General features: G+C 42.5%; 2 protein-coding genes across 3 annotated transcripts in view; both read right to left on the reverse strand.

Moving 5' to 3' along the window:
* Positions 1–11,277, reverse strand: part of rprd2b (regulation of nuclear pre-mRNA domain containing 2b) — a 34,092-nt gene extending 22,815 nt beyond the window's left edge. Inside the window, exon 1 of the mRNA XM_063199890.1 lies at positions 10,889–11,277. Within this exon, the coding sequence (XP_063055960.1) occupies positions 10,889–11,087 (199 nt within the window). The 5' untranslated portion in view covers positions 11,088–11,277. The remainder of the gene's footprint in view (positions 1–10,888) is intronic.
* Positions 1–15,000, reverse strand: part of prpf3 (PRP3 pre-mRNA processing factor 3 homolog (yeast)) — a 99,956-nt gene that overhangs the window by 76,807 nt on the left and 8,149 nt on the right. The window contains exons 14-17 of one of the 2 annotated variants that reach the window (XR_010034951.1): positions 14,776–14,894; positions 14,343–14,420; positions 13,644–13,705; positions 12,599–12,874 (exon numbers count right to left, since the gene is read on the reverse strand). Coding sequence is in view for 1 of the 2 variants with exons in the window: in XM_063199251.1 (XP_063055321.1) it covers positions 12,725–12,874; positions 13,644–13,705; positions 14,343–14,420; positions 14,776–14,894 (409 nt within the window). In the remaining variant the exon portion in view is untranslated. Of the gene's footprint in view, positions 1–12,567; positions 12,875–13,643; positions 13,706–14,342; positions 14,421–14,775; positions 14,895–15,000 lie in introns of those variants that run through there. The other variant, XM_063199251.1, reaches the window with a different exon arrangement.

The following is a 15,000-nucleotide window of genomic DNA, read 5'->3' on the forward strand; positions in this document are numbered from 1 at the left end:
CAGACAAGCAAACAAACAGACAAACCAACGCGACCGAAAACATTACCTCCTTGGCGGAGGTAATAATAAATGATGCTCCAGCCTTGCACTAGCCTACTTGATTTGGTTGAATTTTATCAGATGAAATATCAAAACATTCAACTTGAAGAGTTCAAAGACCGCACATTTAGCTCACCATTTTGCTGAATAAACGACACCTCACTCGGAACACTACAACCAATCAAGTCACACTGACTAAATTAAAGACCTTATTATACAATAATCTGACCCACACACACAAACAACCGATGACTGTTGTTATGAGGACTTGATGTTATAGGTCTAATAATTAACACCACCAAAAATGTTCATCTCACAACACATTGCTGATATTTCTGCCGTTTCATAATGAAAGTACCCCATAACACTACACATCTGAGGACAGATCAGTTCAAGGTAATAGGACTAAAAATAAGTTTTAGACTTTAAACACACATGCCACAAATTAAGACAAAATCACCTGTAGGGTGATAAAACACAGGAGGACACACAAACTCTTCTTGGCTACACATGCAACACATGTGAAGATACACTTATGGTACGATCACACACAACCGTTAACGCACTGCATCACATTTGACTAAATCATTCATACAGCATGTCAATTTTCTGTACAAATAATATTCAAAAGTGTCTATTTGACAACCCAGATGTGCCCACTGTGAAGACCGAGAGAAACATCATCTAAACAACAACGTGTTACAGAGCAATGTTTGACTTAAGGCGACGATATTGTGGCCAATCTTCAGATATTTTCCCTTACTTGGTTGTTAAGGTCCGTTTGTGCAACGATCATTTCGGTCGGCAAAGACTTTACATGGTCCGCGGATTTCGATTTATGAAAGGGAAACTCATGTTCAATCTAGTCGTTTGGGATGTAAACCTCACGCACTGCATGGAACACAAAACATACACAAACTGTTCCCGAAAAATCTTGCCTTGCCATAGTTGCAAAATCATTTCCGTGTGATAGCAACTGACTGTATATGCTTAAGACCCTGTCAAATTCAAACTGTCATTGTCTAGGGAAATACTCTCGCTAAAGGTGTTTGTGTTGCAATCGGTTGAGTTCAGCGCATTTGGCCTACTTGTTACACACATCTGACCCAACACACACAAACAACCCGATGACAGTAGCACTTTGGCAAACTGAATTCACTTTCGTGTTGTGACTCCTCTGACATTTTGAGGACAGTGAGTTCATCAATCATCTGGTTAGACATTCTGTGCGCAAATCTGATGTACACTGCATCTCCGCCTTCATAATGAAAGCAGCCGCTGCCTTTTTTAACAGTCAATGCCAATTCTCTCAGATCTCTCAAGGTAATAGGACTCTCTCTCTCTCTCTCTCTAACACTCTCTCTCTCTCTCTCTCTCTCTCTCTCTCTCTCTCTCTCTCAGACAAAATGCTGAATCGCTGTAGGTGATAAATAAAAGATTGATGCAATTTTCTGCATTTGCATGTACAATTAAGGACTGAGCTGTGGTCTTGCGCTACATCTTGCAGTAAGTCACTTTAAGTCATCTGTCACTTATGGTACGTTTAAGCCATTATTTTGGTAGTGTGCATATTCTGCATTTAGACATTTTGATATAGATTAATCTACAGATTAATGTCATAATTTTGTACAAATGAGATTATATTCAAAAAAAATGATCTATTTGACAACCCCTAACAAAGATGTGCTTATGTTTATTTGTCTTATCGATTAAAAAAAATAAAAAAAATAATGATTATTATTTATTTTTTTATTTTTTTATTTTTTTGCTGATCCGAAAAATGATCCGATCCGTGGGCTCTGAGTGGCGATCCGAACCGTGGTTATTGGGGCAATCTTCATATCAGAGGGTTGCAAATTCGAACAACACGCTTAGCAGTAGAAGGCACGTGTATTCCTACACCTTCATGTGTGACTGTAATGCTCTTAAGCAAGACACCTAAGCCCACAATGCTCCAGGGACTGTAACTACTACCCTTAACTGGAGGCTGTTTTGGATACATGTGTCAGCTAGGTGCAATGTAAGACACAGGTGTCCACTGGACAGGTTAAAGGTCAAGGTAAATGACCTGCTGCCACGGAAACACATCTCTCATCATAACAGCACTTAACCCTACGCACCCCTGCACTTACATTGTCCATACTTAAAATGTATGTCGCGCTACAACTTGTATTTGCTTGCATTCTTGCATATTAAGCTTACTGCAATATTTGTAGAAGATGCAATGGCAATGCATGTGAACTGAGAATACAAGCATGCACTGTAATACATGTAAATCATAGCTCCATTTGGGCCAACAAAACTACTGTACTTTTGCATTGTGCTATACTAGGGCTGTTGTGTACCCGGACACAGATGCTGTACCAATACAACACCTTAACTTAACACACCCACACCAGACTTAACACTTCCACATACCGTGCAAAGGCTAAGTAGCTTACACAAACCCCCTGAGGAATTTAAGTATGGCTAGTCTTGACAAACTTCTGATAGCATATTAACTATTGACATAAACTGTGGCTGTAGCTTGTCCACAATTAATCTGGCAATTTCTTTCCTCAAACTTAAATAGCTACCAGTGGGGAGAAGGTAAGAGTCCATCATCGTCTCACCAAAATGGAGCCATAAGAAATGCTTAATATTCACCGGACATCAGAGGTCGCGTTAACCGACAAATGTCCGTCATTGACGGATTTTTTTGAAGGATGATGGAAAATTCTGAAGCCTGTCCGTCATTTTGACGGATCAATATTCAAGGTGATGATAAATAAATCACAATTTTAAGTAGGCCTACACCTCTATCGAGTAGAACAAATATGCATTTCAATTAGGCATAGTTATCAGCGCAGATAATTTCATGCTACTATCGTTTGCCTTTCTCCCTCTCTCCCTGCTTGTCATACCATGCGCCGCAGCTGGGCTGTGCGGCTGGCTGCAGCAGAGCGCGCGCCTCTGCACTTGCTCAAAATAATGAATTAAAATAACTAAGACGTTGCCACCATACACGTGTGACTTCGACTTTAAGATTCAGAACTATGTGTAGACCTAGGCCTACTACATTTACCGACTATCTGATTTTCTGCCAATGACGAAGTTGTCCCTCTATCGCCCTTCATAGAAGCATTCTTTCATAACTCCTTGCTTGAAACAAATAGGCTATGCGAATAGCACGTTTGCTAGCCAGAACCTTCACGCAAAGGCAACGCAGGTCTAACGGCTTCAGGACATTAACTAATAAAAACGACGGATATTCAAGAGCCTAAATATTACCAGGCAACGCAACTTACAACTTGGCAAACGTTGCCAGAAACGGCTAACCTTCTCTCATTTCGAGCTGGTTCACCCATTATAGGCGATATATTTTTTATTCAGACAACTTTACCGCGATCCCAGAGCCAACATATAAGCTGATGGGGCTACGAAAGGAGACTGGAGGCTCCTTTTACCGTCGCTGACATTTTTCAACAAAGTTTTGCAAAATCTGGTCGTATACCTGTTGTAGGCTACAGTGCCTTTATCTAGGCCTACTGTCTGGGCTACACCTTTCTGCTTCAAGACGGCTTTCCTTTCCATCGTGCATGTGAAGTCCAACGCAGATATTATTTATATATCATTAATCAGAGCAAAACGAGTGACTGACAGCTGTTGGATAAAGCCCTGCACGCGACTTTTAAAAAAGTGCTTGTGGTGACCATAGCGCTGAACACTGAATCAGACGCGCGTCATGAGAGATATCTGCAGCTTTTTCAACAGTGCAATGAGGGAGGCAGAGAGAGAAAGTGGACAGCAAAATTGACTCCATCCTCAAAGTTGGAGAATGAATGTCGAGTGAAAGCGGGTGTATTCACAGCGGTTTACTCTCAATTGGCCGCAATTGCGCACGTGTTGTTCTCGGAGCGGGGTCGCGACCCCCCACATTGAGAAATGAGATGAGGAATTAAAAAAAATAAGCGATGACGGATTTTTTTCGACCCTGTCCGTCAAAATGACGGACTGTGAAAAAGTCTAGCGCAACCTCTGCCGGACATGAATATGAAATGGAGGAAAAAGGGATTTGAAATGCTTGGCTGGACTAGCTTTGATGCTGCATCACAGTTAGGAAGTATGAGTAGGCACTGATGGTTAAGCAATATAGGCTTGTGTTGATTCCACAATATTTTTGGGTCAATTGCTGACATACGTAAACCTACAGTATCCGTTTTCACTGATTACAATTGCAAAGTGTGTATTTTTTCTTTTCACCGTTTCCACCGTTAGTGAAACTGTACTAGGGCTGCACGATATATCGAAAATGTATCGATATCGCGATATTGCGATATCACGGCTTGCGATACATGTATTGCAAAAGTTGTGCACGTATCGCAAACAGTCTTTCCTTTTTAATAACAGGAAATTTGGTGAGAAGGTTAAAAAATGCATTAAAAAAGGTTGACATTTTAAGTTGATGCTGTATATTAGCCATGTTTTTTCCTAATAAAAAATAATGTTGGCAATAAAACATTGCTCCCAGTTGTTTTATACATGATAAAGTGTAGAATGGCAAGTAGAGAGGGAAAAATATATGTATATACTAGGTATCGCGAGTAATATCGATATCGCAGTATACAGTCATGTAACAGTCATGTACAGTCACGTGTATCGCATATTTTTCTAATATCGTGCAGCCCCAAACTGTACAGTTGTATATTGAACCATGCAATTCCATCACCAGCCAAAGTCCGATTAATTGTCAAAACTGTGCAGAGGTAATACACCCGATTTGAAATGTGAGCACTTCACAAGACAATATACGAAACAATGCAATGCATAATTCAACAATATACATTGAAACACAGTATATGAAAAAGTGAGAGCAGAACATAGAACAAAGCCTCTCTGCTAATACTCCGTCGTAGATAACTGCTGTTGCTTAAATGACTTAATCATCATAGCCGCCTGGAGGAGGTGATTGCTTTTGTTCACCATGAGCTTCAACAAACCGCACAGATGCAAGCTACAGGTGGTTGCATTTGAGGGCAGTTCAGATGGGCTTTGTCGTTCCGCAAAACAGTAGGCTTCCATCAATAACACAAAAGCGACTGAAGCCGTCAATGCATCCGTATATTCCAATTGCCTCCTCCAGGCGGCTATGTTTTTTTTCTACGAAACAGGCCAAGTCTCTTGCAGTGCCTCATCAGACTCCGAATGCTCATGACGATGTGGTGATTCTGGGCTAAGACAATGAGTATCTCATTATTTGAAAATCCAACAGAAAAGTATAACTTGATGAGTTCGTCTGTACCAGCCATTTCATTCATGCACGCAATAGCAAGTGATTAATTCCCATGCGCAATAGCAACTGCCGAAATGCGCCTAGGCAATCTATCTCAGAATTGTGAAATATTAACTCACAATTGTGTGATAGTATCTCAGATTTGTGAGATAGTAAGTCAGAATTGTGAGTTATCGTCTCACAATTCTGAGATAGTATCTCAGAATTGTGAGATCCTATCTAGCAATTGTGAGATAATATCTCAAAATTGTGACATAATTGTTTTTTTAAATTTCAAATTTGTCAGTAATACTCCGTCGCAGTTATCAATTAGCCAAAAGTCGTCAATTTATCTGGACACCATGAGTTCAGTGGCAGTTAGCCAAACAAACTCGTCAGCGTGCCCCACAAAAAGTGATTAATCATCAGATGCATCCGCTTGGGCCTTTTGTTTACAAGTAACTTAAACAAAATTTTAGCTTCCCAAGACAATGACTTTTAAAACCAGAGTTTTCTACTGTATACCACACCTGTCACAATGGTGATTCTTTTATAATCCACATTCCATGTAAACAGGATCATTTTTTTTCTTTTTCTTTGATGATAGGACAGCATGAGAGATGAACAGGAAGCAAATGGGGAGAGAGATGGGGAGGGGTCTGCAAATGACCCAGGGCGGAATTGAACCCTGGTTGTCGGTGTAGCAGGCCAGCGCCCTACTTTTAGAGCCACGGCAAGGCCAAAATATTCATTCTTAAAAATATCCACATATGTGTGACCAATGCCCTAACCTTAATAATAATGGTAGGTGTGCTTGTTATTCCAGCACCCAGATTATAACTGTTCCTGCCTTAGGTCTGTAGGCCTGCCAGGCTGGCACACATCCTTCAGAGGCAGAGGTTAGGCTACAGTACACAGGCCAAAGGCACAGTGGGTCAGTGGGTGCTGACCCAGTGGGGTATAAATGGAATATCGATGATTAACTTATGGATCGGTTGGATGGACACTGAAGCTTATACTGAAGGACTGAGGGTTTAATTTCATACCATTTGATATCACCCTCAAACAGAGGTGTGCAAAAAATGTCATGACAATAATATTGTATCGGGCCACTTCACCATACCGTATTGTGACCATTGTATTGTGATGCGTATTGGATACAGGTTAGCCTAGTCACTAGAAAGGAGTACACACACACACACACACTTCCTCTTTTACAGTATTTAGGACTGCATAATATTAGCAGTAGGCAAAGTCTAGTTGTCAGTGTCAGTAGACTATGTGTAGTTACAGATTAACACTGTTTATGAGTTCAAAGGAAGCACAACATTATAACTGCTCAGCATTCTCACAATCAATTGCTCTCCAACACAAGAACAACCATAATGCCTATCGTGTGTATGACCATGTTTCTCATATTGTGATCCCTACATCACGATATGTACTTCATCAAGATGTTATTGTCAATTCCCAGGCCTACCATCATATCAGCTGATATTTCAGCACTCTCAAACATGGACAGCGCCCTGTAAGTATAGTGCAAGTTGTGTTCCTACTGTGTACTCTGTACTTATCCAAGACACCAACCATTAACTGACCAGATCAGTAGACAAGCATAGCGAACAGGCAGCACCAGTCTGAAAATAGGCAACTTGTTGTCTGCTGATGCTGAAGACATTTCAAGGACAGTCATGGCACCTTATCAGAAACCGCAACCCAACCAGATATGCATTCAGGAAAGCAAACAAGGATCGCGAACGCAACCAGGCTCGAGGCTTTAAAGACACCCACACAGCCATGCGCACAAAAACACACATGCACATACACCTCACCAATGGAGTCAGACATTCAAAGGAAATATCACTACCACTAAGATGCCTCATCCTCCTTGGTGTGTTGACCTCTTCTTCTCTCTACATTACATTATTTTTCACATTAATATATCTCATGCCATTTTCTCTATAGCACAGTGAAGTAAGTTACCACACAGTCTTTCTCCGCAAGGACATGAAAACAATATTTTTAACCCATTTAAACCTAAGGCAAAAAACTCTGCTGAATGCCTAAGGGTGATTTCACATGAAATCAGACACTTTGGGACGACAGACACAAATCTCAATCATACTTGGTGTGCCTTTTTAGTAGCAAGGTAGCAGAACTGCATTTGTGTGAATCTGACACCAATGTTAAGGGAGAAACAGACTAGGAAAGGTTTACATATGAGGGCAGGACACTATGCATTCAGCCTTGATTATATCAGTCAGTGTAAGTCACAAACAGATGTCTGTGGTGTTGTTTGAAAGCTCTTTTCTGGCTCTACAAATTATACAAACAGCATGGAATACAACAACCCTCAGAATATTAATTATGATAAATTGAAAAATTAAAAATTGAATATAAAAAAAGAAAAAGAAAATTTAAAATGGCCAGTTCCTTGTCTAAACATAGCCTGCAATGTCATGAACCACACCTGAAATGCTGGTGTTTGGTTCTTTATTCATTTCAGAAATAATGGGACACAAATATGGCATCATACAGATTACCAAGTAATAATATGGTAATACCACCATAGTAATGTCACATGACAGCATGTCTAGCCGAATATGCAACAAAAATGGTCAGTGTCCATGGTCCCAGGTTTCAAAAACTAAGGCAGATGTTCATTTATACTACACACCAAATGATGATTTCTGAATGTTTGAACATTCCTTCTCTATGTACCTGTGCCATCCTCCCTTTACTTTAAAGAGAGAAACAATGGCTACACTCTCATTTTGTACTTCACCGATGCATTTGATGCCACAGAGTATCTTTTGTAGATAATGTATAAGTATGTCCCGTTGCAGTTACAGGTTCCACTACCAGAAGCACATCCTGATGCCAACCAGGGCCCCCAGCCCCCATTACTTCCTTGCCCCTAGAGGTGCCGTTAGCACCATTTGTTCCAGCCCAGGTAGAGTTGGACCCACCGGTGAAAACGGTCCCATTGTATGCCTCAAATTCACCCATTCACACACTGGTGGCCGTTTCTGCCACGCAGGGTACCACCCTACCACAAGGAGCAATTTGGGGTTAAGTATCTTGCTCAAGGACACATTGCTGAGATCAATCAGAGCAGGGCCCGAATCTGCAACCTCCTGGTTGCTATACAGGCTCATTTACCACTAAGCCACCTCTGCCCTAAGCCTCACAGCTATTTTTACCCAAATATGGCTCCAAATTAGCCCTTTTTGGAGTGGTGTGCCAAGTGGGCTACTCATGTCTGGTGGGCTAATCTTCTGGAATACAATATCAGTCAACATTGCATCAAGTCTACTAAGCAGACATCACAGGGACATGACACGGTGTGTCTGCCATGATTAATAAATACCTCTGATGCCTCTAGGCAGTGGCGGAACAATTGCACACGGGGCCCCAGGGCAAAACACTGACAGGGCCCCCCCCATACTGCCTGCTAAGGTCACAATAGGGCCCCCACCATCAATACGGGAGGGCCCTGGGCCCAGGGGCAAATGCCCTGCTCGCCCCTCCTATAGCTCCGCCTCTGCCTCTAGCACTAACAAGAGTAAAGCATGTAAACAATGGAGTAAACACAGCAAAGCACATGCATCTGATGACATAAGAGACACAAGGTCAGTTCAGCACATCAGCGGTGCAATGTCAACAACCCAAAGACTTCATGGCCCACTACCCAACCTAGCGAGTATTCCAAGAACCTGGCTAGCAGTAAACCAGGTTAGATTGACCTTGAGGTTATGGTAAATCATCTAATAGAAGATCCCAGAGTCCTCTTTTTTTCTTCGCTACATGACACCTGTGGACCCTCTATTAGTAGGTTTACCATTCCTGTAGTTAACTTAGCCAGGTTTATCACTTAACCTTGTTCTAGTACCCTGGCCTAGGCAGCACAACATGTAACACACACTCACACCCCATTCCTATCCAACCTGGCCTATTTCACATCCTGCCACACTCTGTGTGACAAACTACCCCCTTGTACTTCAGAGCACTACACACACACACACACACACACACACACACACACACACACACACACACACACACACACACACACACACACACACACACACGCGAAATGTCTGGGTACTGGGTCTGGGACTTACAATGCATGACTTTCTTATCTGCCTTAACGGTGTGGCAATATGACACTAATCAACCAAAAGCTCAGGAACTGCACCGGTCATATTGCTGCACAACAAAACAGCTTCAATCATCATAACAAACAAGTCTAATTCTGGATCTCAAATGGTGCACTTGTGTACTTCAGTGTTCATGTTTCAGTGTGTATGGTGTATTGGTTCAGCATTGAAACATAGTGTCCATAGTGCCCATTTGAGATTCAGTACCAGTGTGTCATTGGATGTCGGACAGACTAAGTCTAATAATCAATAAGATGTAGTATAGATCCATCTATGGCCATCTCACAGTGGATAGACACATAGCAAAAAAGACATTTGAAACAAGTTTGCAAGAAAAGAGATCATGTTGTCCTTTTGAAAATACAAATAAAAGCACTGTACATTAATACAGTTACTATAGAACTGTCAGATGCCCAAATCTAAATACCATGCAACCGTATGACATTCAAATGGCAGTCCCATAAAAATGGGTCAAAATATGGTGTGCAAATTTGTAACTGCATTGAAGTCATGCCCGATATAACTGACAGCTGACACAGACACTAACAGCCTCCACTCACCAAAATATTTACATCCAGATAACCAACAGTTGAGACATGCACCTGTAAGATCCACATCCGCAAGCTCGTTAGTAGGCCTAGTTCTATGTTTCCCCCAAAGTAAGGTCACACATTTTTGTGGTCAACTATTGGAAATTTGCATTTTCATACCGTTTAGTTCTACCCAGTGGACAGACCTCAAAGAATGAATTCTTGCCTCGGTTCATCTAAACATGTAGGTCAATCCCCATCCATGGCTAAGTAAAAAATGTAACTTCGATTCTTCGTATGACCAGAGCATAAAGAAATTGACTCGCCCAGTGTGACTAATAGTGCATGACGTTGTGTAAATTAACGAGTGCATGTAAATTAATTAAGCCAACATGACTTCCTCGCCTGATCTAGTAGCTACCTGGCGTGCACTGTGAGATCTTCAGCAACATGGTTAGCCGAGTCGCTGCTACCTCTGGCCCAGTGCCCACAGCCACCATGCAATAAAACAATCACTTGCAGTCATGTTATATCTTACTTGAGAAACTCTTATAATATTATAATATGGCAAGTTAATGGAAAATCAAATGCAGATCAATTTACACTGGCACGACCACACAGAGACGAGAACATGAACAGAGCGACAAATGCACGGCCTGGTGCGAAAAAGAGCGGCACAAACACCAACTAACTTGCCCAGTTTGAAACCAATGCACGCTCTATGACCAATAATCCACCTGCACATTCATTTGTAAATGTATCGCAATATGTTAACTTATCTGTAACAAACAGCTTCAACGTTAGCTGGCTGTGTGTAATGCGCAGCGTCACTATGAACAAACATCCAAAGTAATGTTAGCTACTTAGCTTCTCACAGCTAACGGTTAGCTTACATGCAAGCCACTTACATTTCTTGAGCCACTTCATCCAGTAGCGCACGATAACAGCGTGGTGTTTCTTGTTTTCGATGCACCAGCCACACAGTCCTTGTATTGAATCCATAGTGTTGGAAACTCCGGAAAAGCGCCGGTCCAAAGAGGCCTCAAAGCCGCCAGAGCTTCGGCCACCTCCGTGGCCACTGCTGGCCGATCCCGGGCCAGCCGCCATGTTTCCAGCGGTACAGAGACTGAAGCCTGCCTACTAGCTCTACGGCAAGCTCCTGTGAAGCGCTTGGAGAGCTCTAGTCTGCTGCGCACTCTGAGCATGTAGCTCTAGAGTAGATGCTACCAGGCGAGCAAGAACAAGCTCTTCCGAGAGGCTACACGCCCCCTAATGACAAACAAGCCAGGGCCTAAAGCGTTGTGTGGAGTTCTATCTCTGAACTCCACATAATCTACTGCTGCTCTGCTCACATTTTGCCTCTGTTAAATGGGGGGATGCGACCTATGCAATGCGAGCAAGGGCATGCTCCAGACTAATGGAACACTTCTAAATGACCACCACCATAAACTGTAGAGTGGGTTTTAAAAAAAGTCCTTCCTATTGATTGTTTCTCTTTAGTTTGGACTGTTAAATTCAGACAAAAATAACTCATTTGTTTAAAACATAGCAAGAGCGTGCCCAGTGTGTCTGCTCTTATAATAAGACTGATTGACCACAATGTAACCACAGATGAGGTTAAAAACAAATCTAACATACTTTGAAAGTACAAGCACTCACACTTTTCAACAGCAAACATATACAGTCAGTCACACACATTTGATAGGTTTTTTTTCTTTTAATGACCCTCTCCACAGTTGTTGGCTAAGGTGTATTTACATGTGTACAAAGGACCAAGGAGTGGTCAGCATTGGCATCCTCAAATTAAAAAAAGAGGGGGGAAAAAAAGGAACCAGGGGACAAGAACACAAACCAAAAACTAGACACATTTCAAATGTCTCATGAGCCTAAACATTACCTGGACAGTTGTGCCGATTAATTTCCGTTTCCTATGGAAATGCTTCCTCAGGTAATGCAAACACTTTTCACAAACCACACATTGATTGACAGTCTTGGTAGCACAGATAGTTTGTGTGCGTGAGTGAGTGTGAGTCACGTGTGTGAAGGAAGGATGGTAGAGTGGTGTTTGCATGATAAATCAACAGACGAAGCTTAAAGAGTGACAACAGTATATTCAGCAAGTACACACAGACATGTGAAGGGACTGATTAGACACTCCCATACAGCCTGACCAACATCTTGTGCAGCATCAGTTCTGTACCCAGCACTGAAGAATTGGATATACCCTACAGTCCAACACAGTAGCACAGTAAAAAAGGTAAGCCGGGTCTTATGAATCTCCATGCCCACACAGTTTCTCCCTTCCATCTCTATACACATCTTGCACACACACAGGCACACAGACGGTGTCTGTGCATTTGTCTTATTTGCGTCTCGCTCGCTGCACGAACTCCGAAAACGATGCAGACACAAAGGCTGAATGCAAATCAGGAAAACTGCATTAACAAAAGCCGAAAAAGTTTTGCATTCAGCTTGTGTGTGACTCTTTTTCTTGACACACACACACACACACACACACACACACACACACACACACACACACACACACACACACACACACACACACACACACACGCACGCACACGCACGCACACGCACGCACACACACGCACACACACCTCCCCATCTCTAGTCAGTCCATCTCTGTGTGGGGCCCCTGAGCCAGTCTCTGTAGGCCCCCTGTGGCTCCCCATGGGCCCAGTGTTCTAGAGTGTTCTAGCGTGTTCCGTGGCGCTTCCGCGTTCTCAGTCGTCGGTGCTCTCGAGCACGCTCTGGCTGAGGGCCAGGTCCCAGTACTGCTCGGTTCCGTTCTTCTTGAAGTGCTCCCGGGCCATGTTCTCCGTGGGACACTGCTTGAACTTCATGTCGCCATAGCTACGCTCCTTCACGGTTCCCTACAGATGGGGAGAGCAGATGAGGGTAGCACACAGCTAGTTAGTTGTTAAGGGCAGACAACAGACTGAATGGCTGCATAGAACAGTGAAATGGAGGTTTCTTTACATCTCTAAAGGCACTTTTCCACATACAACCCGACCCGACTGTGTCATGTCGAGCTGAGTGGTTGTCAAACTGGTTTGTGTTTCCATCACAAACCTGTTACCCGGACAATGGTTAGAGTTGTGTTTTTGACATCATCACATAGCATTACCTTGCCTAGGCTAGTTGACTTACGCAAGTCCGACAGATAGATATGTAGTGTATCAAAATAGGTAGCTATAAATAGTTGGAGCGATGTCATATTTGGATACTTAAATGTTTGATTTTTAACTTCCATTTTAATAGAGTAATAGTGTCAAACTTAAGAGAATTCCAAAACAAATGAGGGCGGGTTTCGGGCTGTGCTGTGCCGTGACATTCTTGGCCTCAGTTTATTGCTTTTCAGTTAGCCAAGTCATGGTGTGTCGAGCTGTACCGGCTAGAAAACGTGCAGTGGAAAAGGGATATGCGTGTTTGGTAGAGATATATGTTTGAGGTGTTGTATTGTAGATGTAGACATTTGTGTTTGAGGTATAGTAGGGGTATCCATATTTGAGGTGTATGGCAGAGGTGCATATCATATTGAGTGCTGGATGAGGCTGAAGACGTAAACCCTCATACGCTTAACTCAATAACAAAGTGAGTGATGTGACATACACTGCTGTCATTTTTGCGCTTGCAACTCACCTCCCACACCAAAGAGCACTTGTTCTTCTTCCTCACACCATCCTCATCCAACTCGTCAGGCGCTGGCGGGAGAGAGGAAAGGGATAAGGATTCACACAAACAAACACAAACACTACAGCAGAGGACAATGAGCTAGAGGGAGGACCTCCTATGAATGACAGAAATTACCAGCTAGTTTGGTAGAAACCGTATAATTACTAATAGACCAAAGCTAAATAGCGAGCAGTAGAGAGGTTTATTAACCTGGAAGGAAACCATAAATCTCTAGCATCATATACATTATTGTCCAGTCACCAACAGGCACCATGTTTGCTATGCAGTCACCATCCCATTTGGAGTTGCCCTTGCCCAATACTCGATAGCAGAGTAGCCACGTTTCAAATATTCATCCTTCCGCTCCAAATATTTCTCACATTCCTAGATCAGCTGCACCAGAGACACTTGATAAAGTAGAGACAATTCGAAACGGGGTCTTCCTAGGATCTATATGATGCAAGGCTCTAAAAACTGCAATCCTAGGGCAGCCATGCCCCTTTAGGAGACAAGGAGAATGAATGGAGTTCAATGGGAAAGTCGCAGCCATTTAGAAGACCTATTGATGTTGATCCTACTTCGTTGCATTGTTAACGCATGCTGCAATTTAACGCGTGCTACGACTTATCATGGTCTACCATATTAGAAATCTTTGGCTACACTCACCATCCCGTTTGGAGTTGCCCTCGTCCCACTTGATCCTGTGCAGCATCAGCCGTTTAAACTTTTTCTGGGACTTCGGACCTGAGGGAGAGGAGAATAAGGGAACAGCCGTTTTGTTAGAACAACGGTTCTCAACCTTTTTTGAAGCAATGTCCCCCTGACCACATGCCCCTACACAATAGCATGATGTTAATACAGATGAACAGAACATCCTAATAACAGTAGCAATAATATTTTTTTTCTGTATGCTATATGATGATTATACAGCTTTCTAGAATGATGCGAGAGCCTCCATTGACTTTGAATGGGCTTTTTCAACAACAGTCATTTGAGATTGAGTGACCTTCTCTCAGCTGTCTTACTCTCAACACCCTATTATTAAAATATTTTTAAAAAACATGTTATCATAAAATAGTAAAATATAATATCATCTCACCTCCCTCCACCACTACGATGTTGACATCCTTGTGCAGTACCACCGTGCCCGTCAGGTACAGCTGGTTGGCATTGGCCTCAACCTTAAACTTCTTAGCCGGGTTGCTAAGGTTACGGATCCTGCACGCAGCAATAAGGTGAGAGAGAAGAAGACGGACAGATAGACATCAACACCACAATGGGGGCACAGGCAAATGTTCACAGACACGGACACATACCCATTACT

Source organism: Engraulis encrasicolus, chromosome 5, assembly GCF_034702125.1.
Source record: "Engraulis encrasicolus isolate BLACKSEA-1 chromosome 5, IST_EnEncr_1.0, whole genome shotgun sequence".
NCBI classification, from domain to species: domain Eukaryota; kingdom Metazoa; phylum Chordata; class Actinopteri; order Clupeiformes; family Engraulidae; genus Engraulis; species Engraulis encrasicolus.